Genomic DNA, 24708 nt, shown 5'->3' with positions numbered 1-24708 from the left:
TGTGGATGGTCACAGATCTCCACCCTGCTTCCCCAGTTCCCAGGCACAGAATACCCTCAGCCTCTGAAGTTTCTAGCATTCTCCTGCCCTGACTGGGAAGAGGCACGAGGCAGCTTTCTGAGGAGATGGTCACATTCTACACCTTGACAAGGAGGATGAAGGGTACGCATTGGTCGAAACTCCGCGCGTGCGTGAAAATTAAGATTTCTGCATTTCATTGCACGTAAATGTCCCCTCAAAAGAAATGGCACCTGAAAAACAAGTACCGATCCCTAGTTAAGGAGAGGCGTGCTGACATGTTGCAGAAGGAGGTGTAGTGATGTCTGAGGTCTATTTTGCACTAAAACTTGGACGGATGGAAGGGGGGAGGCGAACGCAAGGGTGGGGAGATGGCGACAGGAGTCTAGGTGGCTAATATGCAGCCGGCCATTCACTGGGACGTTCCAGCTTTTTCCATGTTTAAACATGTTAATAAGAAAATGTTGATAAATTAAAAAACTGCAAAACGGAGGCACCTGGGTGGCTCAGTCAGTTGAGCATCCGACTTCAGCTCCGGTCACGATCTCACAGCTCGTGAGTTCGAGCCCCGCGTCGGGCTCTGTGCTGACAGCTCGGACTCTGGAGCCTGCTTCGGATTCTGTGTCTCCCTCTCTCTCTGCCCCTCCCCTGCTCATGCTCTCTCTCTCTCTCTCTCAAAAATAAACATTAAAAAAATTTTTTTAACTGCAAAATGGAAGAGGACGAGAGGAGGGTGAAGCACGCTACGTCATCGGTGCTGGCACGCTGGGCCTGATGGGAGGGGTTCGGCCCCTCAGAGCTGCAGGAAGGTGAGGAGGAGAGAGGAGAGGCATGTGGAGGGCCCGGGTTTCATTGGGTGCAGCTGTTCGCAAGCCAAGAGCCGCGTGGAGCTCGAACTCACAAACCCCAAGATGAGGAGTCCCATGCTCTGACTGAGCCACCCAGGCGCCGTCTTGGATCATTTCCTTCTCCTCGTGAGCCCTGCAGCTGAGAGTGAGGGCTCCTGGAGGCTGGAAGAGGGACAAAGACGTGGAGGAGTTTTCTCTGAGATGCCGGCAGAGCTGGGGGGGGAGAGCGGGGTCCGCCTGCAGCCGCGAGGCAGCCCTGGCCGCGGACCGAGCCTGGCAGTCCTGTCCTGGCCTCTGTGACCATGCCCCGGCCCCGCAGCACCGCGCGGGCCCAGGGCTAGCTTTCGTAGGGCCCAGGATGGCCGGGTGAGGACACGGGAGGGGACACGGGCACAGCAGTTGAGGGCATCGGATGAACGTGCCTGTAGTGACAACTGTGACTTTTTTTTTTTTTTCTTTAACTTACATCCAAATCAGTTCGCATCTAGCGCAACAATGATTTCAGGAGTAGATTCCTTAGCGCCCCTCCCCCATTGAGCCCCTCCCCCCTCCCACCACCCCTCCCGTAACCCTCCGTTTGTTCTCCATATTTATGAGTCTCTTCTGTTTTGTCCCCCTTCCTGTTTTTGTATTATTTTTGCTTCCCTTCCCTTATGTTCATCTGTTTTGTCTCTTAAAGTCCTTGTATGAGTGAAGTCATACGATATTTGTCTTTTTCTGACTCATTTCACTTAGCACAATACCCTCCAGTTCCACCCACGTAGTTGCAAATGGCAAGATGTCATTCTTTTTGATTGCCGAGTAATACTCCATTGTAAATATAGACCACATCTTCTTTATCCATTCATCCATCGACATCTGGGCTCTTTCCATACTTTGCCTATTGTCAATAGTGCTGCTAGAAACATGGGGGTGCATGTGTCCCTTCGAAACAGCACAGCTGTATCCCGTGGAGAAATGCCTAGAAGTGCAGTTGCTGGGTCCTAGGGTAGTTCTGTTTTTAGTTTCTTGAGGAACCTCCATACTGTTTTCCAGAGCGGCTGCACCAGTTCGCATTCCCAGACAACTGTGAGTTCTGAACTGGGCAGGGAGGAAAGGAGAGGAGGGGCTGATGGCTGGCACGAAGGGGGTGGTGGGCAGCTTGGAGGACCCGGATGCAATGGACTGTTGAGGGGGGACCGCAGGAAAGGAACCACAAGGTGGGGAGGGAGTGGGCTGGGAGGGGGAAGCCCGGGTGGCTCTCTTGGAGGCACTGGTAACAAGAAACAGGTGGTGGGATGGGCGGCTGCTGAGGGGCAAGGCCAAGGTCATGGCAAGGGAGGAGGCTGAGGAAGAGGCCAAGTCGTGGGAAGGGTCATCTGCGTAGGTGGTGAAGTTGTCACGATTAGCTGGAGGGGCGCCTGGGTGGCTCAGTCGGTTGAGCGTCCCAACTCTTGATTTCGGCTCAGGTTGTGACCACACCGTCAAGGGATGGGGCCCTACGTCGGGCTTTGCTCTGGTAGGATGGAGCCTGATGGGAATTTCTCTCTTTCCCTCTCTCTCTGCCCCTTCCCCACTTGTGATTGCTCTCTCTCTCTCTCAAAATAAACTTAAGAAAAAAGAATAGCCGGAGAAAAAGTCCGAGGGCAAGGTGGTCAGGTCTCTGGTGGACGTCAGTCCTGGGGGCTGGGACACGAAGGCGGAAATGGTGCTGGGAGCCAGGACGAAGCTCATCTCTGGGCCCGTGGGACATGGCGTGTGGCAGCAAAAAGACACCGTTTAAGAGGGCTGTGAGCATAAGCGGCCAGGACTTGTTGGGGGGGGGGGAAGGGTGTGGCCAGGGACAGTGCGGGTTTCAGCACAGGACAGAGGTGGAGGGAACTTTGCATTCAGAGAAGAGGCTCAGTATCCTAGGAATTTTGCTGACGACAGACCACACGTTCCAGAGCACACAGGGAGCTGGGGGCTGGGGCCGGGGGTGCCCGGGCAGCACAAAGTTCTGGTGCAGAGAGAACTGAGTGAGGTAAAGGACAGAACGGGGTCGGCTCAGTAGTGTCGGAGGCCAGGTTCCAATTGCAGGGCAGTGTGTAGGGGCGAGGCTGGTGGCCTTCAGGCCGGGAGCCAGGGGGTTACCAAGAGCTGGGCGCAGGCACCTTGCGGCTTCCCTTAAATCAGGCCCATGCAGCGCCAGGCGGCGAGGAACCCCGGGCGAGCTCTGGCTCCCGTCCCCAGGCTGAGGGCAGGCTGGGTGCCCACCAAGCCACGGGGACCTGTGCGTTGAGAGGGCTCAGCTCCCAAAGTGCGGGCTGCTGGGCTGCACGGCGCACCCTCCTGTCCCGTGGGAGACCAGAAAGCTGGGATTCCGGCGCCTCCCCGCCTCTGGGAGGACTGCAGCCCCATCGTCTGGGCTGCGGGGTTGGGGGCCGGCAGAGGGCAGGCCGGGAGGCCCCTCCTTGCAGCTCCTACCGACGGGGCTCTGTCTTCTTGCCAAGGGAAGCAGGCGGTCACACCCCACAGCGGGCACCGCGGCCGGGCACCCAGCAAGCCCGGCCTTGGGGACACACCTGTGTTAGGGATGAGCGTGTCGAGGCGAAGAAAAGGCCGCACAGCCACGAGTGGCAGAACCGGGCTTGGAGCGAGGCTCACAGCCTAGGTGGCTGTCTCGCCTAGAGGCCGTGCCTCTCTCGGGGCAGCTTCAGTCCCTTCGCCGGACAGGGTCGGGGGAGGGGCCAAAGGGGAGAGGAGGCAGCTCCAGGCCCGGGTTCTGTGAAAAGGTGATGCTTTATTATATAAAAACCTCCACCCACCCCCTTTCCCAGTCCCATGAGGCCACACGTCAAACAGATGTATCCGAGGCCAACTCTCTGGAAGGACAACCTGCTTTGTCTGAGGACGACCGGTCCGGGCTGGGTGCCTTCACAGGGGGAGTCCTGGCGGCGGGCTGGGCCCGGGGACGCCCTGCGTGTCAGAAGGCCCAGTGTCATAGCCCAGCTTCCTCATGTCCTTGGTCACCACGTTGAAGAGGAGAGTGACAAAGCCCTGAGAGCGGACGCGGGTCACTGGGAAGAGAAGGGCAGCATCAGCTGGGCTGCTTTGGGAGTCTCTCGGCCTCAGCGTTTTCTCCTGTAAAATGGGAATGACTGCCGGCCCGTGCCCCTCCCTGGGAGGTGCTCTGGGGAAATGCCTGGGCCCTGCCCCTGCAGTCCCTCTGCGTGTCTGGCGGGTCTCTGGCTTCCACCCTGTTGCGTGGGGGTCTCCCCAGTCTCTCCCAGGCTCCAGCTTGCCTGTGGGGTGGGGGTGGGGTTGAGGGGATCAAGCTTTACCTTCCCGGCCTTCACCCTGAGCCACCACCTTGGGGTCTGTGTACTCGGGCCGCCGTCCCATGAACCAGCTGGAAGACAGGAGACCCTGGGTGAGCAGATCCTTCGCCTGGCCGTCCCTCAGCCCCGAGACACGGGCTCTCCGCTTACTTCAGAAACCAGCAGCCCTCCTCCAAGCCCTGTCCTAGGGCCGGGCCCTGGGCAGAACCTTCCCACGCCACCTCCCTCTGCCTGGGAAGGCGAGGCTGGGTGCCATGTGTGGCTTCCAGCAGGCGTGTGGGGCTCTGTGCCCCACCCCTCCTCAGCTGGATGCTGGGCTTTCCCATCACAGTCACCCATGGCTTTGAGGGTCATGTGGGGCTGGGGGCACAGTGGGAGCCCAAGTGGAAATCCCAGAAAGAGGATGGCAGCATGAGGTGCCCCACCCCCCCCCACCCCCCCATGTGGGAGTTCAGCATCCCTGGGGCGGGCAGAGAGGCCAGACCTGGGCTCTCCACTTTCCTCTCAATGGTGCGGGATCCCGCGCAAGTCACTTGCCATGTCTGAACCCTTGAGCCCCAGTGCCTCTCACCTGTACCTAATGGTACCTAGCTCCCCGGGCTCTAGGTGAACGCACTCTGTCAACTACCATGAGAAACATTAACCCTCCTATTTATGCCTCTCGCATAAATGCACCTGCCCCAAGGGTGGGCTTGCTCTGGGGTGACCGACACGATCACCTGACTCCGCAGTCACTGATATGAGGGGTGCACACTCAGTGCCAGGGACCCTGCCATGCCCACTGTCCACCTGCCCCTCACAGGGGCCCTGGTCTGTAAACCCTGCCTGTCAGAGGCTAAGGGCGGTGTGGTGACATGCCCAAGGCTACAGGCAGGGAGGTGAGGTGGGGCCTCCCCTCCGTCCCAGTTCAGCCGGCCAGAGCCTCGCCTCCAACACATGCATTCAGGCCGGGAGACCCTCCCGGGGCCCATTCCCGGCCGGGTGGGCCAGGTGTCCCAGGCAGGAGCGCCTCCAGTCTGCGTTCTGGACCCTGCTGGTGGCAGGGGGGACCAGTGATGTAGCTGTGGGCGGTGGGCTCCCCACAGGGAAGGACGCCCCTCTATCGGTCCAGGCCCAGGTTCCGGCATTCCCAGAGCAGGCTCTGCCCTGCCTCCCGCTACGGTGGCCTGCACTCCGTGCCCAGCGAAGCCACCCTTCCCGAGCAACACCCCTCCAGCTCCAGCTGGAGTCACCCCTTGGCCCAGGCCACCCCGACTGAGACAGCCCCGGCCCCCAGCCCACCGGCTGCTGCCCAGGGGAGGAAGCAATGTCTGCCCCCTGCTTTCTGCAGCTCCAGCGACACCCAGTAAGGGGCTCACTGGCTCCCAGCTGAGAGAGTGAGAGAGAGAGAGAGAGAGAGAGAGAGAGAGAGAGAGAGATGGGAGGGGGACTGGGAAGCCAGGGTTCCAGCCAGGGCTGGATGGGCGTATCGCCACTTCTCTGTGCCTCGGCGTCTCCATCTGAGGAGTGGGGCTGTGCACCTCGCAGGCACGGGAAGCAGCCACCGCGAGCGTGGCACACCCCGAGCACCCATACCCAGAGCTACCAGAGCCAGTGCGTTGCTTCCTCTCCTGAGGCCCAGGAGGGCAGACGCTTCAGGGTAGGGTAGAGCCTCCGTCCAGGCAAGGGCCTGAGGCAGGGAGGGCTGCAGGGGGCTGGAGGAACCAAGTCAGAGGGCACGTGCGGGCAGGGGAGAGGGCCCGAGGGCAGCAGGGCAGGAGAACGCAGGGCCTCGCAACATCCTAGCTGAAGTTAACGGAGATGTGCTCGAGTGGTTTCTAAAGCTGTTTTAGAAAACCATTTTTGTCGCTACGTGAAGACTAGATGGGAGGCGCTGTCATAGGCTGGATAATGGCCCCCAAGATATCAGGTCCTAATCCCTGGAACTTGCAAATGCGACCTTATTTGGAAAAAGGACCTTTGCACGTGAGATTAAGGTGAGGATCTTTAACGTGGGGAGACTGTCCTGGATTATCTGGATGGACCCTAAATGCCATCACCAGTGTCCTGAGAGAGGCGGAGGGAGATGTGACACAGGGGAGGAGGTGACATGTGAGGTCATACACATGACTGCAGAGGACACTGGAGCGATGCAGCCGCAGCCACCAGGAGCGGGAAGGGGCTGGGAACAGATTGTCCTCTAGAGTCTTGGCGAGGGGTGGGGGGGGGCGGGGGGGAGCGCGCCCTGCCGGGTACCTTGATCGCAGCCCAGTGATACTGACTTTGGACCATGAGAAAAAAATGTCTGTCATTTAAGCCTCGAGTTGGTCGTGATTGGTTACAGCAGCCCAGGAAACTAATATGGGGCTGAGTGGGCCGGGCCAGGCGAGGCCAGGCCGCGGGGGCAGGAACGAGAAGTCTCCTGCGGGAGCAAAGGCCACTGGGAGCCAGTTACACGCTGGCCTCCACGCACGCCGGGCCACGTCTGGGAAGATTTTGATCAAACCGCCTTCGCTAATCAGACCTTCCTCCGGTGTCTGCAGTCCAAGCACACGCGGCCTTGCCCAGAGGAGACGGTCCCCTGCCCCGAGTTGCTGTCCCTGGGGCACCGGCAGAAACTTCGCCTGCCGTGTGAGCCGTAAGGCCTAACTTCCTCAGCAACGAAACCCTTTTCTCAGAGGGACCTGGCCCTGAGACCCAGGCTGCCCTCAGCGCGGCATGAACGCCCTGGCCCTGGGCAGCTGTGTGGGCTCAAAGCCCTTAACCTCCCGGGACCCGCCGACGGGCACCGCCCCCACTTTCCCGACGGTCCCACGGGGCGGGTGGCGTCCTCTCTAGCTTCCGCTGGCCCAGGGCACCGGCTAATAAGCCCCTTCCCGTCACGGTGGCCTCCCAGAGGGCAGGGGGCACCCCAGTTCGCCCCTCCCCCGGGACCCAGAACTCAGGGGGGCCTCCCTGGCTCAGGTCCAGCGCCGTCCCTCTGCGCAGCAGGGCTCCGGCCAAGGCTCACCCCGATACCGGCCAGGCCTGCCGGGGGCTGCTCGTCGGCTGCCACCCGGGGAGCCAGACGGTCCTCCATTTCCCCCACGTCGTCCTGCCTGTGAGCAGAGGGCCCGGGGCCCGCTCCTGGCTGAGCTGGCGGGGAGCAGGGGCGGCTGGCCGCCGCGCTAAGCTGACAGGAGCTTCTGGCCCCGACCTCGAGTCGGCCGGCCCTCCGAGCTTCGACGCGGAGGCGGTGAGGGGCAAGAGGCCTGGGCCCGGTCTCCCCCACATCCGTGCGCCAGCCCCCCTGCCTCCCGGGTGTCCCTCCCGCCCCCCCCCCCGCACCACCACTTACCAGCGACACCCCGTCCTTGCCGCTCCTCACACACGAAGCCCGTGGGCCTTGCACATGCGGTTTTCCTATGTCTGGAACATTCCTTCCCCACATCGCCCACCCTGGCCCTTACCTCTGCTCTAGTCTCTGCACAGATGTCACCCCCTTGAAGAGGCCCCGCTGTGAGGCATTTCCTGACGGAAACTGCCGACCAGGAGTATCGTTGCCGTTCTGTTCGGCTCTTACTGCTGTACCCTCCCGCGTCCTATCTTTTTAACGTCATATTATGCCACGAGCATTTCCCCATCTGCTCTGCTCTGAACAAAGGCTGTTAACGCGGCCCAGGGTAACGGCGCACGGACTTACGCGGCCGGAACGGTGGCTGAAGGGAGCCCAGCGACCCCCGGAAACCACACAGCCCCCGCTTCCATTTGTCCCCAGAGACAGAGCAGCAGGAGGATGCGACGAGGTTGCCCGGCACAAGTGAGGGGGGGACCGTGACAGCCCTCCCTGCGCCCCCCCTGCTTAGGTCAGAAGGAGGGGCTGGAGGCGACGCGTACGAAACTCACCTTGTAAACTTTTGCAGTTTAGACGTGGATTCTGGGACAAACATGGGGATGGTCCTTTTGTGCCTGAAACAAATGTTTTCACGGACACATGTGCCGAGTCACAGAAGAGTGATGAACTTCCTGAGCCTCCCGCGAGCAGGAGCTGTCAGGCGGGCGGTGCCAGGTCAGCGGCAAGGCCAACCCGTCCGGCTGGCAGGGGCCGCACCCACCGGGCCCGGGCTGGGTGCTGAGCGCCGGGAGGCTGAGGCGGGGAGAGCGGGCCAGGCCTCTCAGAGGCCCGAGGCCCCGCGAGTCTTGTTTCTTTCAAAGGGTCAGGAGGATACAGACGGCTACAGCCGTCCGGCCCGGGGTCCCGGCTCACGCGCCCCTCCGAGGCTCCGGCCTCCACACGTCCAAAGGTGCCGCCACCTCCACGGCCCAGTTTGGACGCCCTTCCTCCGGGAAGCCCCTGACAATCCCCCGGACCTTCCCCGCCGTGGCCACCTGCCCCAGGCCTGCCCCTCACACCCCGTCCCCCACTCCTCTCCACACACCTCCCCTCACGTCTTGCACTTTCTGTCTCGGCAACGAGACTCCTCAGGGCATTTGGTGCCCGCCGTCCCTCCATCTTCCTCCACCATCTCCAGACAAACTCCCGTCCTCTGGGCCCCAGAACACGCTGTGTCCATACCCTGTCACCGTGCTTAAGAACACGGTCGCTCCTCTCCGTCTGTGTCTACTAGTCTGGGGGCTTCCGAGGAAGGGCCCAGGCGGTCACACTAACGCCAGCAGGGCCGGGCACAGAAGGGGTATTAGCGAGAGCTCGCGGGACGCTGAGTGGCGCGGAAAGAGAGGCGTGGATGGAGTCTGAGCCGCAGCCCCAAACTGCCTGCGAACTCTGTCGCTGGGCCCAGCCCCTCGAAGGATATCCCCCGGTGCTTCCTGCCGGGGCCTCTGACACTCCCCCCACCCACCCACTGTCTCAGGGGGTGGGGGGCAGCCCTAGGTTCACCCATTTGGGTCTCCTTCCAGATATGGACTCTAACCCACAGCCCCCAAGCCGAGTTGCCCAGGCGCCTGGGGACCCCAGTGCATCCCCAGCCTAGAGGTGACATCCGTCCCAGGAAAAGGCCTGCTGGGGTTGCCCTGGTTCTCAGCCAGCACGGCCCAGCAAGGGAGGGACTGCGGCCCAGGGACCAGTCAGAGCCAGGACCTACCTGCCGGGCGAGAAAGGCAAGTGCACTGCCCCATAGCCTCGAACCACATCGTTCCCAAACACGTCTGGTCCATACACACTGAGCACAATCTGTGGCCCTTGGGAAGGACAAGACGAAAGGTCAGCAGGTGGCGAAACTGGGGGGGGGGGGGGGAAGGTGCCAGGCAGAGAACACGGATGGCGCTCAAAGTCCCAGGGGCTGTGGCTGCGCAGAGGGCAGGAGTGGACACGGGTCCCGTCCCCTGGGTCCGTATATTCATCCTCTGAATGTAGGGATGAAATCACTGCCCCAGGTGACAGGTGAGGTGAGTGGGTGCGGCCCCCAGGCAATGACCTGCCTTCCCGGCCTCTCGGTTTCCTCCTAAGACCAGGAGAGTAGTGCCTGACACAGAAGTGCTCCGTGTTAGGGAGAGGATCGTACCAAACAACGCGTGCCGAACATAGTACTTTGGTTTTACCCATTTTTTAAAAACTTTATACAAACGGAATCCTATAGTATGTGTATTGTTACTTAGCTTTTTCCTTTTTTTAATTATTTTTATTTATTCATTTATGTTTTATTTATTTTTGAGAGAGAGAGAGACAGAGTGCGAGCAGGGGAGGGACAGAGAGGGAGACATAGAATCCAAAGCAGGCTCCAGGCTCCGAGTTGTCAGCACAGAACCCAATGCGGGGTTTGAGCCCATGAACCATGAGATCACGACCTGTGTGGAAGTCGGACGCTCAACCGACTGAACCACCCAGACGCCCTTTTTTTTTTTTTTTTTTTTTTAATTTTAGAGAGAGAGAGCATGAGCAGGGGAGAGGGGCAGAGGGAGAGAGAGAGATTCTTAAGCAGGCTCTTAAGCAGGCGGCTCAGCACCAAGCCCCATGCGGGACTCGATCCCACAACCCTGGGATCATGACACGAGCCAAAATCAAAAGTCAGACACTCAACTGACTGAGCCGCCCAGGCGCCCCGGGATCCAGCTTCTTTATAATTCCACATCACGTTTGTGAGATTCTATCAAACTGTCATGTACGGGGTTTTGCTCGTTTTCAACGCTGGGTAACATTCTAGCTCCGGACAGAGAATGAGGACGTGGTTCACTCTAGTGCCGATGGACACGTGGGTGGTTTCTCCTTGGGGGACCCCCCGATGGGGAGACTATGCGCTCTCTGCTACTCTCGTCCAAGCTCCGGCCCCCTGTGCACGCACGTTTCTGCTGGGTACGTGTCCGGGGGGTCCCGCGGGGTACGCACACACTCGGGCTGAAAAGAGAACGCGGGGCCGTCTCCCAAAGGGGTCGTGTCACCCACACACTCCCGCCCGTGATTGGAGTTCCCTTCACACCACATGCTCACGAAGCTTAGGATCCTTCCTCCAGCATTCTCCCCTGAGCTATTCTGGTGCGTGGGCTGCGGCACCTCACGGTGGCTTTTAATTTTTAATATTTATTTATGTTTTTCAGAGAGGAAGAACATGAGCAGGGGAGGGGCAGAGAGAGAGGGAGACACAGAAACCTAAATAGGCTCCAGGCTCCGAGGTGGCAGCACAGAGCCCGACGCGGGGCTCGAACTCACAAGCTGTGAGATCATGACCTGAGCCCAAGTCAAAGGCTGAGACGGAGCCACCCAGGCACCCCTCACGGTGGCTTTCATTTGCATTTTCCTTAACTGTAATCTTTCTTACTAAAACAAAGCTGAGGCCCTGCTCTGTGTCTTGTCACTCAGATGTCCCCTTTTGTGAAGTACCCGCTCAGTCTCTTGCCCGTTTTTCTACCGGATGGATCTTTTTCTCATTGACGTGTAATGTGTACGTGTGTGAATTCTGCGGCCTGTCTTTTTGGGCCAATTGCCGTCTTCTGATGAATAGAAGCCTTTAATTTGAGTATGGCCAAATCCCTGGATCTTTCCTTTAAGAAGTCCTTTGAAGGGGCGCCTGGGTGGCTCAGTCAGTTAAGCGTCTGACTTCAGCCCAGGTCATAATCTCACAGTTCATGAGCTCGAGCCTCGCGTGGGGCTCTCTGCTATCCGCTTGGAGCCCACTTTGGATCCTGTCCCCCTCTCTCTCTGCCCCTCCTCTGCTCGTTCTCTCTCCCCCTCTCTTTGAAAAAGTCTTCCCTTCCCTGCTATCATGGTTCTAGCGTCCTAGGCTGTCTTTCTGAAGCTTTACTACTTTGCTTTCACATTTCGATTTACACATCCACCTGGACCTGACTTTTGTGTATGTGTGGTAGGATGCGGGGATCCGGTTTCCTTCCCTGCGCATATCTGACTGTCCCGGTACCTTTTATCAAAGACCCCGGCTTTCCCCTCCTGCTCCACAGTGCCCTTTGTCACAAATCAACTGTCTACGTAGGCTTAGGTCTGTCTTGGGGCTCTCTTTGGATCTGTCTGTCTGTCCATGTGCCAGAACTACACTTAGTTATTCTGCTTTAAAATTAAATTGAAGCTCGATGTGTGGTGGAACAAGTTATATTTTGATCTTGTAAGGAATTTCTTTTTAAAATGCCACTTTCGATTCACTTTTTATGCACGTATTTTAGTTACTTTTATACAGAAAGCCACTGGTTTTTGTGTGCCCATCTCATATCCAGCATCCATGGAAACTTATTAATTCTATAACTTCTCTGTAGGTCATTTTGCACATTCTTTAAAAAAATTTGTTTACGTTTATTTATTTGAGAGAGAAAGAGGGTGGGCAGGGGATGGACACAGAGAGAGAGAGAGAGAGAGAGAGAGAGATAGATTGAGAATCCCAAGCAGGCTCTGCACTGTCAGTGTAGACCCTGATGCAGGGTTCAAGCTCATGAACCGTGAGATCATGACGGGAGCCTAAACCAAGAGTCAGATGCTCAACCGACTGAGCCACCCGGGCGCCCCCATTTTGCACCCTCTACATACACAAGGTTACCTGTGCAAAACAATTTTGTTCTCCCTAATTCTTATGCCTTTTGTTTGTGATGGTGCCAGCAGGAAGGAAATTTCACTTAGGAGAGGTGATATTTGCTCTAAATGTTTTATAGAGAACCTTCATCAGATTAAGAAAGTTTCCTCCTGTTCCTAGTTTGCTAAGTGTTTACCACGAATGGATGTCGAATTTTATCTTGGTTTCTTCATTTATAGGGATGATCGTGACTTTCCTTCTTTTTAAAGCAGTGAATCACACTGGTTGATTTCAGATGTTCCACGTACAAGCTTTGTATTTCTGGAATAAACCGTACTTGTTCAGGATGTATTATCCCCCTTCCATCCAGCTAGATTTGGCTTACGAATATTTCGTTTGGGAGTTTTTGCCACCATGTTCAGGGTCTGGAATGATCTGGAGCCGGGCTGCTCCTCCCTTCCTCCCAGGGTGCAGCACCTCGAGGTCTCCGTCCGAGTTGCAGGGTTTTTTTTTATTCTTGTGCCCCAAACCCAGTGCAGCTGTCAAAAGTCTCAGTCAGCCTCTCAGTCACCTCTGGTGGAGTCAGCAAATACTTGCAGGGGTGATGTGAGCGGGATCATGTCTCTAGATTTTGTTTTCTCCCGGCTCTTGGCCTGGTGACTCTCCAATACTTGGCCAGCTCCCTGAGGCCTTCAAAGAGTCCTGTTTGTTTTTGCTTCTTAGTAGTTTATCCACCTCTCCTAGCTTTCCTCAGCAGCAGGAGACTGCTCCGTAATCCAGAGCCCCGTTCCAGGAAGCCTATGGAATGGGGCGCCTGGGTGGCTCTGTCAGTTAAGCGTCCGACTTTGGCTCAGGTCGTGATCTCATGGTTCGTGGGTTCGAGCCCCACATCGGGCTCTGTGCTGACAGCTCAGAGCCTGGAGCTGCTTCAAATTCTGTGTCTCTCCCTCTTTCTGGCCCTCCCCCATTTGTGCTCTCTCTCTCTCTCAAAAATAAATTAACATTAAAAAAAAAAAAAAAAAGCATCTATTGAAGCATCTTACTCATGGACAAAGACAAGATGCAGTCCAGGCAGCCCTGCTCCGGACCCTCTGTACCCAGTAAGCCTAGGCCCCAGGCCACACGAGGCAGAAAGGCCCAGGCTATGAAATCAGATGGACCTGAAAGCCAGTCCACACTCAGCTCCTAGCTATAAAGTTGAAGGCAAATGACGTCACTTTCTGTGTCCGTTTCCTAATGTGGGAAAAGAAATGGAATGCAATCTGCCCACCACATAGGATTAGGAAGCTAGGAAAAGCACACATGGGGGGAGTATTCACAGCCCCTTTGGAGCGACCCCAGACTTTGCACACAGTAGGCGGTTATTAAGCTAGAGCGAATTCCAACTACTGGACAAGGCAGATCGTAAACACTGCAAGCAACGAGGGCGCTGGGAAGGAGGCCAGAGATGGCAGCGGGAAGGGGTGTCCCAGGCAGAGGGGACAGTACGAACCAAGCCTCGGAGAGGTGACTCGAGGGATGTGCACAGGAGGTGTGGACGGCTCCTGTCTGGCCGCAGCACAAGACACGATCGCAAGCTGAGAGCCTTGCAGGCCAGACCGCCACAGCCACGGACACCAGGCTGTGCCCTTCCCAGCCCCAGAGCTGTCCAAGGCGCAGGCCGGGGCCTCACCCGATCGGCTCTGAGCTCCCAAAATGTCAACTGCACAGCATGTAGACGAACTGGGGTGGGGAAGTGGGGGGAAGCGGCCAGGTGTCAAGAGAGCCCACGGCAAGGCTGACATAAGGGTCCCGGAGGTGGGCGGTGGAGAGCCGAGAGCGGACAGTGGTGGCAGGATGAGGGCCGGACTGTCCTGGGGGCGCCTCCCCGTCCCGGTCCCCGCAGGGCCCCCGGGGACTCACAGCCGTAGGGGTTGGTGCTTTTAAAGGTGACGTCGATGGGGAAGTTCCACACCAGCGCCTGCCGCACGTCTCGGCTCTTGGATGTGATCTGTGAGATGCCCTCCTCCAGACCCTGTGAGCACAGAGACAGTGACAGCCCCAGCTCCAGCTGCCATGCACACCCCCTACCTGGGTGGGCGGGCGGGAGGGCTGTGTCCTTCCCTTCTGCCCACATGCTAACTTCCCAACAACAGGGTCTGCGAGGTCACAGAGCAGCTCCTAGTCTCTCCGGGTTTTATTTCGTTTGAGCTTGATGGCCTGGAGCCAACTGGGCGCAAGTTCTCCCCTCGCCAGCCCGAGGAACCGGCTCCGGCCGGCCGGCCCCTCGGATGTCACCGATTTCACCCCGACGCTTCCTGTCGGGGCACAAGTGCGTGCGATTTTCCCCATCATCAAACAGTCCTGCCCTCCTTCTTCCTCCACCCGTCAACCCGTTCGATGCTCCCTGCCAAGCAAAACTCCTTGAAAGGTCTGTCCGTTACTCCCTGGCTCCAGTTCCTTCTCTGCTTTTCTTTTGAGAAGCGACTTCAGTCTGGCTACAGGCTCCCACTCTACCAACGTGTTTTTGTGGCGTAGCACCAGTGACCCCAGCATCGCTGTATCTATGGACACTTCTCTGTCCTCAGTTCACCTGACCCAGTGGCAGCGCTGGACCCGGCCGATCGCTTCCTGACACGCTCCCCCTGCGTGGTTTCTGGGACACGGTACGTACGTACGTCTTTGGGTCTTTCCTCCTCACGGGAGGGGTGGTCCCCACTGTTGCTCTCAGCACTTGCTCCTGTCGTGTGGGAGCGTCCCGGGGCTCTGTGTTGGGACGCTCCTCTAACCGGCACTCGTGATCTCAGCCATCTCGGGGCCGCCGACGTGGTCTGGGTGTGGCTGATTCCCAGACCCGTGTCTCCAGCCTGGTCCTTGCCTCCGACCTGCAGATCAGCACGGCCCCACCCCCAATGCCCACCCGGCACCTCCGCCTGGATATCTAGTGGGAACCTCAACACTTGCCGGGCCGAGTTCTGGAAAGTTCTTCCAGATCTGCTCTCTCTAGTCTTCTCAATCGAATGGCAGCTGTGCTAAGTGCCCAGGCTAGAAAGCTTGGTGCTACTTTTAACTACTTTCTGTCATGCCCCACATCTGTCCAAGAGGAAACCCCGTTGTCTCCCGTCTTGTTCGACCACCTGTCATCACCCCCCGTGCCACGCCTTGTCCACGTGCCGTGTCTGCTCGTCTGTTTCCGGTAACCGTCCATGGCGTCCCTGCTTTGGCCCTTGCTCCCCTGTCTACTGGGAACACAGAAGCTGGAGGGAGCTTTGCAAAACACAAGACGGGTCACTTTCTCTCTGTTCTAGACTCTCTGAGGGGGTCCCAGGTCACCCCGAGTGAGGCTGTGGTCCTCACTCTGACTTACCGTGTCCTTCAAGGCCTGCCCCGTCTTCGACACCCCCTGCTTCATCCCCAGTCACTCCCCTTCCTGCTCACGCTCCTCACTGGCCTCCTTCCTGCTCCTCAAGCACGCCAGGCGCACCCCTGCCTCAGGGCCTGTGCGCCGCTGCTCCTTTGGTCTGGAAAGTTCTTTCCACAGACTTCTGCATGGCTTATTCCCGCACTTCCTTCGGGTCTTTACCCAAAGTTACCTTCTCAGGGAGGCCTTCCCTGGCCATCTGATCTAGATTCCAGCTTCTCTCTATCCCGCACACCTCCCTGCCCGACGCTACTTTCCCCTTGGCACTTTTCACTAGAACATACTAGAACACTAGTATTTAGTGTCTGTCTTGCCCCACAAGAATGGGCACTCAACAAAGTCTGGGACTCTTGTCTGGCTTCGTTCACCACTGTCTCCCCATCACCCAGAAGGCTGCCAACAGTTACTCAGTTAGGGGGTTAAGAGAAAGTAAGTATTGTCACCTCGCCGTGCAGAGGAGGAGACAGGCTCAGCGAGGCTTCGACAAGTGCTGCACACAGTAAAGTGTGGAGCGAGCCGACATGGTCGTCCCAGCCCATCTCCTGGTGGAGACAGACTGTTCCCAGGGAAGTCTTGCAAGGACAGCTTCCGTTCTGCCTCCTGACTCCCCAGGGTCCTCCCCATGAGCTAAGAGAGGCCAAGTGATGAAGGGACTTGCCCAGAGGCGCCACAGGGTGGCTACTTCCAGGCTGGCCGTCTGGGGCCTGCGTGCCTGCGCCACCCACACATGCCTCCTTGCTGCCGTGTGCAAGTTCCCGGGGTGAGGCTCGCGGGCAAGCGCAGCCTGGATCCGGGAGCCCGCCCGTGGCTGCGTCCTCCACTCCAGCTTTACCAGGAACAAAGTCGTGTTTTAGAACCCCCGGAACTCAGTGTCTACCTCTCAGTGCGTTCTGAACTGGGAGAGGAAGGGATGTACGATGGACACCTTGAGAAACCCCAACAGTCGTGGGGGCTGTGAGGGAGGGAGGCCCGAGAGCCCAGCTTACCGCCGTGGGGGCCCAGTCCTGGCCATACACAAAGCAGTACTTGCAGTAGAGGTCATCATACTCAGGAAACTGTGGAAACAAACACACACAGGTTCTGTTTACAGGGACTCGTGGTGAAGCTATGTTGGCCAGGTAAGGGCAGCTGACGGGAGTTCTGAACACGGGGCGCCTGGGGTGGCGTCTAAGAGACAGCCGGACGAGGAGTTCGGCAGAAGGGCCGGGGCCCGAGATGTGGGGGTCCAAGGGAGAGTCCCAGGCTGCTACTGCCCTCAAGCCTTTGCCCAGCCTCTGCCTTCCGTCTGACATGCCCTTCCCATTCCTTCATCTGGCAGACTCCCGTTCGTCCTTCAAAACTTACCTTCCAGAGAGCCCGCCCTAACCTCCAGGCTGTTTCAAGGGCCACCGCCTCGCGCTGCCAGCCCCTGGTCCTTCCTTCCGCCAAAGCTCTGATTGCCCGTGTTTATTTCTGCCAACCCCATCTGACTGCGAGCTGAGAACAAGAGTGATGACGTTTTGGTGTCCCCGATGCTTGGCACGAGGGTAGGCATAGAGAGGAGGTCTAAGGGAATGGTGAAGTGAAAGGTCTAAGCACCCGGATGCTAGCGGGACAGAGAGCAAACACAGGGCTGGAGTTCAAGGCCTGAAGAGGGGGAGGGGCCCACAACTGAGTGGGAGGCACAGTGGGGGTGGCAAGCGGGCTGTCAGTAGAGGTAGTTGTGATGCTGCCCAGCCAAAGGCCCCTACGGGGACAGAAGAGGAGCAGACAGTCTTGGGCACTAGGACCAAGGCCGGGGAAGGGGGGGGGGGGGGGACCGGGTGGGTGCACGGGGGCATAATCCCAATGAAACAGGAAGGCAAGAGACACCTACTAAGAGATCGTGGCAGGGCTTTGCCCAAACCATCTCACTTAATCCTCACAAGGATATAATCAACGCCATCTTCCAACAGCCCGGAAGGGTAATGCAGCAAAGCTCTGGCACAAGACAGACCGGGTTCAAATCTCAGCCTTGCCACTGCCTTTGGGCAAGTGTTCCCCCATCTGTAAAATGGTGGTGTTAGTAATACCCACTTCCCAGGACTGTTGTGAGGACTGAATGAGCAGTGCTGGGCGCCAAGTCTGACGCATAAGGAATACGTGGTGCGTATATCTCTGTGCGTATATAATAAATATGACAAATGGTTCTTCTCAAGTGTCGGGGGATGGAGGGTAGCGTCTCCTTCTGTCAGACTGGACAGACTCTCCCTGGATCTTTCCACCATCACCATCGTTGTATCGGATCGCCTAAATCACCTCCATTCTAATCCAAGTTTAAGGATTCGAGGGCTCAGAGTGCGGAGCACTTGAGGACCGAGGCCCAGCGTGCCGGTCGGGTCTCGGCTCGTCCCGTTACACCCGCGTTAGGCTCCTGCCCGTGACTCAACAGAGTGGACACGATCCGAACCAGGGGTCACAGGCTCGGCCGAGCGTGCCCTCGGTACCAGCTCAACCTCTCGAGGTCTGTTTCCACACGCGCACGTCGGGCGCGAAGACTCCGCCAAGCCTCTCAAGGGCTGGTTCCCCTCCCCCGTCTAACCCAGGAAGAGAGAGGCTCGCAGGAACGACGCGCCTCTCCGGAGCCACACAGCAGCCCGGGAGATCGCGGGATAGGCCCCGGGGGGAGACAAGGGGAAGGCTGGGCAAGGTCCACGGCCGCTCACCTGGGCGCTCTCCACCTGCCCGTTGACCATGAGTAGGAAGACGCTGGGACCCGCGGCCGCCATGGCAGGCTGGGGGCGCCTGGAAACGACCCAGGCTGCGCGCGGGGTTGCTAAGAGGCGCCGGGTTGCCCTGGAAACAGACGGCGTGGCGCGTGGGACACGCTTCTTGGGAGCCGCACCTTCGCGGAGGCGAGCATGTGTGAGACAGTGCGCAGGCGCAGTCAGCGGCTGCTGGTGCGAGGGGCGGGGCTCTGGGGGGAGGGGCTCGGCAGTCCCACCCCTCTCCGGGGGAGCCGGGACCGTCCACGCAGGCTGGGCGGGAGCGTGGGCCCGTTGTGTAGAATCCAGCCCCGCCGTCCGATCCGGTTACACCCGCAGGGAGTGTGTATCCACTCGGCCTCGGCGCTGCCCGCCCCGAAGCGCAGAGGCCCGCCCTGACTCAGGCGGGCCAGGAGCCAAGTGGTGCAGATGCTCTCCGCCACTAGATGTCGCTGTGGCGCTACCTGGAGGATGGCGGCCAGGGCGTGCGGAGGAGGGAAGGGACCCTGGTGCGCGACCACCGCGTGTCGCGTGTCGCAGGCAACGCTCGAAGGCCACGAGTCAGACGAGGCTCGGGGCCGCCCGGGTTCTGGAGAGTCTCCAGCTGGGGCCCAGCAGCGCCCAGCGTCAGGTCAAGGGGATGCCCCTTTGGGGCTTTTGAGGTCCTCGCCCCCCAAGAAGTTGTGTAAACAAACTTGGGAGGGACCTCCAGAAAACTTTAGTCCAAGCCAAGGCTCCTCAATGTGAAGGGGGGAAACTGAGGGGCACGGAGGGGCAGCACCTGGCATCCCAGTCATCTGGCCGTAGGGGGAAGAGTGAGCCAGAACCCATGCCTCTGCCTGGTTACTGTTCAAATAACTGACTCCCTGGCCGTCCTGCGTAGGTCATGGTTTCTGTTAACACAGCAATCCGATCCTCCTTAGCACCCACTGTGGTTTGTATTTGCACATTTATTACTGTCATGACTCGGGCTATTGCTTGCCTCCCCTCCTCTAGACAAGCCTGCTTGTTGCCTGAGACCAGGGGCCCCACTGATCCTGTGTTCTGGTTGCCTGGCACATAGGAAGCACTGGTAACATTGTTGGATGAAGGAATAATTGTGAATACATCTCAATTACTCAAAGAGGAAGCAGATCCAGAGAGGGGAGTTTGCTGGGAACAGTCACAGCGGCAGGTAAGTAGCTGGATCAGGGTTCAAACCCAGGACTTCACAGGCTAAAGATCCTCACTGCCTCCTCTGTCTGGTCCCAGGCCGGGCCCAAGGACGCTTCTTGGCCAGGGTGGGAAAAGTGGCATTAGAGACCTTATCTCTGATCCAGGAAATGAAGGGATGCACAGGCCTGTAGACTTCTGGGAGGCCAGGCCCCCAGCAGGGACCCCAGGTGATCACCCCCTGTAGCAGCCAGCTGTTAGCTTGGAAGCAGACCAGGGGGCTCCCATCAGACACCTGTGCGGGAGAGGGAAGGAGGGGTCAAAGCCAGCAGGGACCCACTGACCACTCCCTGAGAGGCGAGCAGAGATACCTGATTGGGGGGGTGGGGGGCAGCCAGGGTTCCCACCTCTGACAGGAGATGCTGACGCTGGGGAGGCCAGATGGTTAGGGGCCCCAGTGCAACACACAGAGCTCAGAGCTCGGGTGGACTCGGTCATCCCCCCTCCCCCCATCGCTCACACCCTCTTGCCAGTTAAAATGCTTTCTCCCACAAATTCTACCACTCTTGCCTGACCCTTTCCTCCTTGTGGCTTTTGAGGCTCAGTATTACACAAAAGTCGGTATTTAACAAAACGCTTGTGTTTTGTCAGATAACCAGGGGCTTTCCAGAGGTTCAAAACCTGACTATGTCAAAGGCTGCCCCACATTCAAGCAGGACCTAAACGGGAAGTCTCCCCAGGGGGTGGGAAGCCCCTAATCAGGGGTGCACATTAGCTGCTTGCCTGGGTGTTATGGAATAGGAGACCCTGGGAGGATGGCCAGCCTGGCTCTACCGAGTCTAGAGGCATTAGGAGGGGCTGTAGGGGAGGGCATGTCTCGGGGCCTGCTTGGGCCCAGCTCGAATCCTTACCACCAGTTCAGAGGGGCCGGTGGGGGGCTTGGTGCACCGGGAGCCCTCAGGCAGGCTGGCCTCCGGGTCAGGACAGTCAGGGTGGAGGCGAAAGGCATCTTTGCAGGTGTGGATATGCAGTGGTCTCAGCGGGACACTGTGCAGCTCTCGGGGTGGGATGTAGGGATCTGCTGGGGGCGGGGGGGGGGGGGGCGGGCAGGGGAGGGCTGCGATGGGCGGACCCTCAGCCAGGACTGATATCCGGCAGGTTTGCACACCGCAGAGTTTCCCTCCCTGCCCCAAGCCTCCCTGCCCTGAACCCAGTCCTGAGCTTCCAGTCCTCCCTGACGCTCCTCACCTCCACCTCCCTCTGCTATGGCCCCATCCTCCCCTGCATTCTCACGGTGCTCCCAGGGAAGCTTTAAGCCTGGGGAGGAGGCCAGGAGCGTGCCCAGGGCCAGCCTTTGGGGCTGGGAGCTGACTCAGGCATAGTGGGGGGTCCCTGCTCACCCTCTCCCCTGCATGCTGGCATCTCTGGTGCTGACCGTTGGCTGGCCAGAGCCAGGCTGTTCTCCGGGCTCGGGGACTGTGGGGATTAGTGCCCCCGCAGGTGCCCCAATCTCCACCTTGGCTGTCTGCCTCGCCCAGTCCAGCGCCCCCTGCTGCCCTCAACCAACCATCCCAGGCACCTCTCCCATCCTACCGATATCAGCCTCAAACCCTTGGGCCCAGCAGAGCAGCCGTGGGAGGAAAGGTTGGGGCCGGGTGGCCAGAGGGACCGGCTGCACGGCGCTGCTGAGAGGTGGTGGCCTTGCCAGTCGAGCCAGGGCCAGGCCACCGGACGCAGAGCCCTCACTCCCTCCCGGGGACAGGAGCAGCTCCTCCACACGGGAAATGCTCTTGCAACTGTCCAGCACCAGGCGGTCTGGGCCCAGGGTCACTCTGAACTGGGACCGAGGCCCGCTGTAGAGATCAGGAGGTAGTGAGCCTGGGGGCCTCCCCTCTGGAGCCCCTCTCCACCACCCTCCCGGGCCCTGCACCCACCTGCCCAAGCAGCTGGCTCCTGCGAGCACCCACTCTTGGGAGATGAGGGCCCCCTCGCAGCGGTAGCGGGCATCCAGGAAGATGCTTGCCTGCCAAGGCCACGCGGCCGGGCCCTTCCTGCTGTTGGCCTCCGCCGGCCTGATTCCCGCACCTCAGGAAATGAGGCCTCACAGCTCCGCTCCGGGACCCCCACACCCGGTGGGGGGGGCGGGGGCGGGGGTGGTCTTGCGTTCATTTCTTTCCTATCTGGCCCGCCGCCTTTCCATCCAGGCCCCTGCTAACCTCTGCAGCCCCAGATCCGACCTCTCGCCCCCTCCCGCCCGAGGCCAGGCCGCCTGTGATGCGATCCTGTGTGAGCTGGAGAAAGCTACCTAACCTCTCAGGGTCTCAGTTTCCTAGTTCCACCCCGAGGGGTCTTGTGAGGATTAGAGGGACGAATGTAGGTCAGAGACTGAGCACATCATCTCCGCCCTGCCCACCGAGAGAACTCCTATTCAGCCTTCCAAGCCCACTTTTGTGAAGTCTTCTTTGCCTGCCTGTCCCCAGCCCCTCCCCATCTTCCCCGTGGGGAAGATTGCCTCACCTTCCTGCCCAGAAGCTCAGTGTAGGTGGGTATCCAGCTCTGCTTGCTTTTCTCTCAAGATGGGGAGCTCACTCATTGCTAAGGCAGCTGGGCCTCATTTAGGTGCCTTCACCCTGTCCGTGTGGTTTGACCCTCAGGATCTTCAAAGGTCAGGCCCCATCCACACGGAGCTCCTCCCTGGAGGCTACACACCCCCCCACTGCCTGTCACCGTGTCTGTCCTGCACCCGAGTTCCTGTTACTCGAACCCAAGTCTGGGTCGTCAGTTTTAAGAGAACCTGGACTCTCAGCCCTCCAGGGATGGGTGTCCCCCCCACCCTGCGGAGGCCACCTCCTTCACCCTCTATCCCCAGCCCCCTTCCCGCAGCCTCTTACCAGACAGGAGCAGCAGCACCGGCAACATTTGCATAGCGGGCCCCGGGTCTCGTCCCCACCGGGTCTGGCCTCCTCCCCGCCAGCCCAGGACATTTAACGTCTCCGGCGTCCCCTCCGCACCACCCACACAAGGCCCACGTCACCAGGCCAGGGGGAACTGGCCTGGGAAAGAGGAAGCGGCCATGGCAGGACTGGCAGGGGGCGGGCGTCCTGGCGACAGACCTAGGCCCATCCTGGTGACCGCAGCAGGGACTCACATCCCGCCCTGCCTCCAGTCTCAGGTGACAGGTGGAGAGGGCAGCTGGCCCGAACCCACAGCAGCGCTGATAATCCCAACCCCCCTCTGTTGATGCCCCAGCGAGCTCTGGGGCGCCCACGCCGAGGGTTCCCCACAGCAACTCCACGAGAGCCGTCCTGCCACCTGCCAGTCCCTGTTACAGATGGGGAAGTCGAGGCACGGAGAGGTGAAGTGATTTGCCGAGATCAGTGTTGGAAGCAGAGTTGGATTCAAACCAGAGTCTGTGCGACTCCAGATCACCACATCCTTCCCTCTCACAGCTCTTCTCGGTCTTTCTTCCTGGCTCAGGCGCTCGGCTCTTCACGCCAAGAATGCTTGTGGGCTCCCCGCCAGATGCAGCACAGGCCAGACCACAGCTGAATCCCCCAGGCAATGCAAAGGTAGGCCCTTTGTGGCGTGTCACGCCCCTCTGGCCCCTCCTGCGGCTGTCCCCCTGCCCCCCCCGGCCCCCCCAGCCTTACGGTGCTGGACGCCTGCATGCACACCGCCTTCTTACAAATCGTATGTATTTGTTTTCGCTGAGGTGGAATTCACATAACCATTCTTTAAGTTACAATTCAGTGTACCCCAGTGCCTTTGCACATGCTCTATTCTTCAAGCCTGGAATATCCCTTCCGCCTTTGCTGCCTGAAAGCTCCTTACTGAACTTCAAGATCCAGATCAATGTCCCCTCCTTCAGCCTGCCTTTCTTCTGTCCCCCTGCCCCATGTTGGTCCAGGGGCTTTCTCTGGACCTCTCAGCCCCCCAGTCACAGCCCTACCCCGAAAAGGCTGCGGTCTGACCCGGACTCCCAGACCACGCTGAGAACTCTGTGAGTGCCCGTGGAGAGAGGGCACATTGGAGCCACTTACTAATTGCTTGTGGAATGACTGCATGAGCGAGTGAATGGGTGGGAGTCTTTGGGGGATACTGGAGGGGGTAGGGCTGGAGCCTTAAGGTTCCAGCCGCAGGGGGGAGGTGTAGATTCAGGAAGGGGGGAGAAGAAGACTCGGGGACCCCAACCTCCAGCAGCATGATAGAATAATCGGGTCTGGGGCAGAGCCCGACATAGAACAAAGGGCCCTCAGTTTCCGTCTCCAGCCTGTCTCCGCTTTTCAGTGTGACCCCGGGCAAGTCATTGCCTTACTCAGGATCTCAGTGTTTGCATTAGTAAGAGAGGGGCAATGCCTGGACTATCTCGTTCTCCTGTTGAGTCATGGGAAGGGCTGGGGAGGGGGGGGGCTTCCTCGCCCCTCCAAATCAACCTCCGCGACTGGGGCATGCCCTCTTAACCCCTGATGTTCAAGGGAGGAAGTGCGTGGAGTGGCTGCTTCCGGAGTTAGCCAGCAGAGGGAGCTGTGGAGAAATGGGTCACACAGTCTTGGGTTCTAATCCAGACCCTGCCCCTTACTAGCTGTGTGAACCTGGGCTGGGTGCTTAAGTTTTCTGAGCCTCAGCTTTCCAGGCACACCTGTCTAGTGGGGCTCAGTAAAGGGTAGCAAGGGTCTCCACTGTGAGGATGGGGATGTGATTGGAGTCCACATCACTGGTAGACAAATGGAATTGCTGGCCAAATTCTGGAAAACACTGTACATCTTTTTTTTTATGTTTATTTATTTTTAAGAGAGAGAGAGAGACAGAGAGACAGAGCGTGAGCAGGGATGGGGCAGGGAGAGAGGGAGACGCAGAATGTGAAGCAGGCTCCAGGCTCTGAGCTGTCAGCACAGAGCCCAATGCGGGGCTTGAACTCACAAACCGCGAGATCGTGACCCGAGCTGAAGTCAGATGCTTAACCGACTGAGCCACCCTGACGCCCCAAAACACTGTAAGTCTTTAAAAACCATTCATCTTTGGGGTGCCTGGGTGGCACCTCTCTGTCTCAAAGGTAAATAAACATTTAAAAAATGTTTAAAAACACATTCGTCTTTAGGGGTGCCCGGATGGCTCAGTCGGTGAGCGTCCTACTCTTGATCTCAGCTCAGGTCTTGATCTCGGGGTCGTGAGTTCAAGCCCTGCGTTGGGCTCCACAAATGGGCATGAAGCCTACTTAAACAGAAAACCGTTCATCTTTAATCCGGAGGAAATAAACACGTCGGCCGAAGCCAGGCAAGTTACATGAAGCATGTTCACATGTCGGGCACATGACACGTAGGCCACACGTAACAGAAAACT

At 58.7% G+C, this 24708-nt stretch overlaps 2 protein-coding genes across 4 annotated transcripts; both read right to left on the bottom strand.

The window, feature by feature from the left end:
* Positions 1–3607: 3607 nt before the first annotated feature.
* Positions 3608–18405, bottom strand: B9D1 (B9 domain containing 1). 2 transcript variants are annotated; one of them, XM_007080761.3, is made up of 7 exons: positions 18178–18405; positions 16480–16548; positions 13996–14107; positions 9226–9322; positions 8030–8092; positions 4169–4236; positions 3608–3904 (listed from the first exon to the last, which is right to left on the bottom strand). In XM_007080761.3, the coding sequence occupies exons 1-7, from the start codon at positions 18238–18240 to the stop codon at positions 3762–3764; spliced, it is 615 nt and encodes a 204-aa protein (XP_007080823.2). In that variant the 5' UTR covers positions 18241–18405; the 3' UTR covers positions 3608–3761. The 2 variants fall into 2 exon arrangements, with proteins under 2 accessions (XP_007080823.2, XP_042823051.1); XM_042967117.1 differs by having other exon boundaries at positions 9226–9314; positions 18178–18393.
* A 731-nt stretch (positions 18406–19136) lies between these two features.
* Positions 19137–22371, bottom strand: LOC102965099 (serine protease 33-like). 2 transcript variants are annotated; one of them, XM_042967263.1, is made up of 3 exons: positions 22260–22371; positions 20280–20446; positions 19137–19663 (listed from the first exon to the last, which is right to left on the bottom strand). In XM_042967263.1, the coding sequence occupies exons 1-3, from the start codon at positions 22291–22293 to the stop codon at positions 19442–19444; spliced, it is 423 nt and encodes a 140-aa protein (XP_042823197.1). In that variant the 5' UTR covers positions 22294–22371; the 3' UTR covers positions 19137–19441. The 2 variants fall into 2 exon arrangements, 1 of the variants encoding a protein (XP_042823197.1); XR_006211368.1 differs by lacking the exons at positions 19137–19663; positions 22260–22371 and adding an exon at positions 20962–21115 and having other exon boundaries at positions 20312–20446.
* Positions 22372–24708: the final 2337 nt, after the last annotated feature.

Source organism: Panthera tigris, chromosome E1 (genome assembly GCF_018350195.1).
Source record: "Panthera tigris isolate Pti1 chromosome E1, P.tigris_Pti1_mat1.1, whole genome shotgun sequence".
Classification (NCBI taxonomy): Eukaryota; Metazoa; Chordata; class Mammalia; order Carnivora; family Felidae; genus Panthera; species Panthera tigris.
This window is presented reverse-complemented; position numbering and strand designations above follow the sequence as displayed.

Coding starts and splice junctions, on each gene's coding strand:
- B9D1 (XM_007080761.3), bottom strand. CDS start 18,240: ATGGCGGCCGCGGGTCCCAGCGTCTTCCTACTCATGGTCAACGGGCAG. Junction 4,237..8,029: donor AAACTGCAAAAGTTTACAAG/GTGAGTTTCGTA, acceptor CCTGTCTTCCAG/CTGGTTCATGGGACGGCGGC. Junction 3,905..4,168: donor TCAGGGTGAAGGCCGGGAAG/GTAAAGCTTGAT, acceptor TTCTCTTCCCAG/TGACCCGCGTCCGCTCTCAG.
- LOC102965099 (XM_042967263.1), bottom strand. CDS start 22,293: ATGCAAATGTTGCCGGTGCTGCTGCTCCTGTCTG. Junction 20,447..22,259: donor GGTGCTGCTGCTCCTGTCTG/GTAAGAGGCTGC, acceptor CGCCCCCAGCAG/ATCCCTACATCCCACCCCGA. Junction 19,664..20,279: donor CCGGCCCCTCTGAACTGGTG/GTAAGGATTCGA, acceptor TCTCCCGCACAG/GTGTCTGATGGGAGCCCCCT.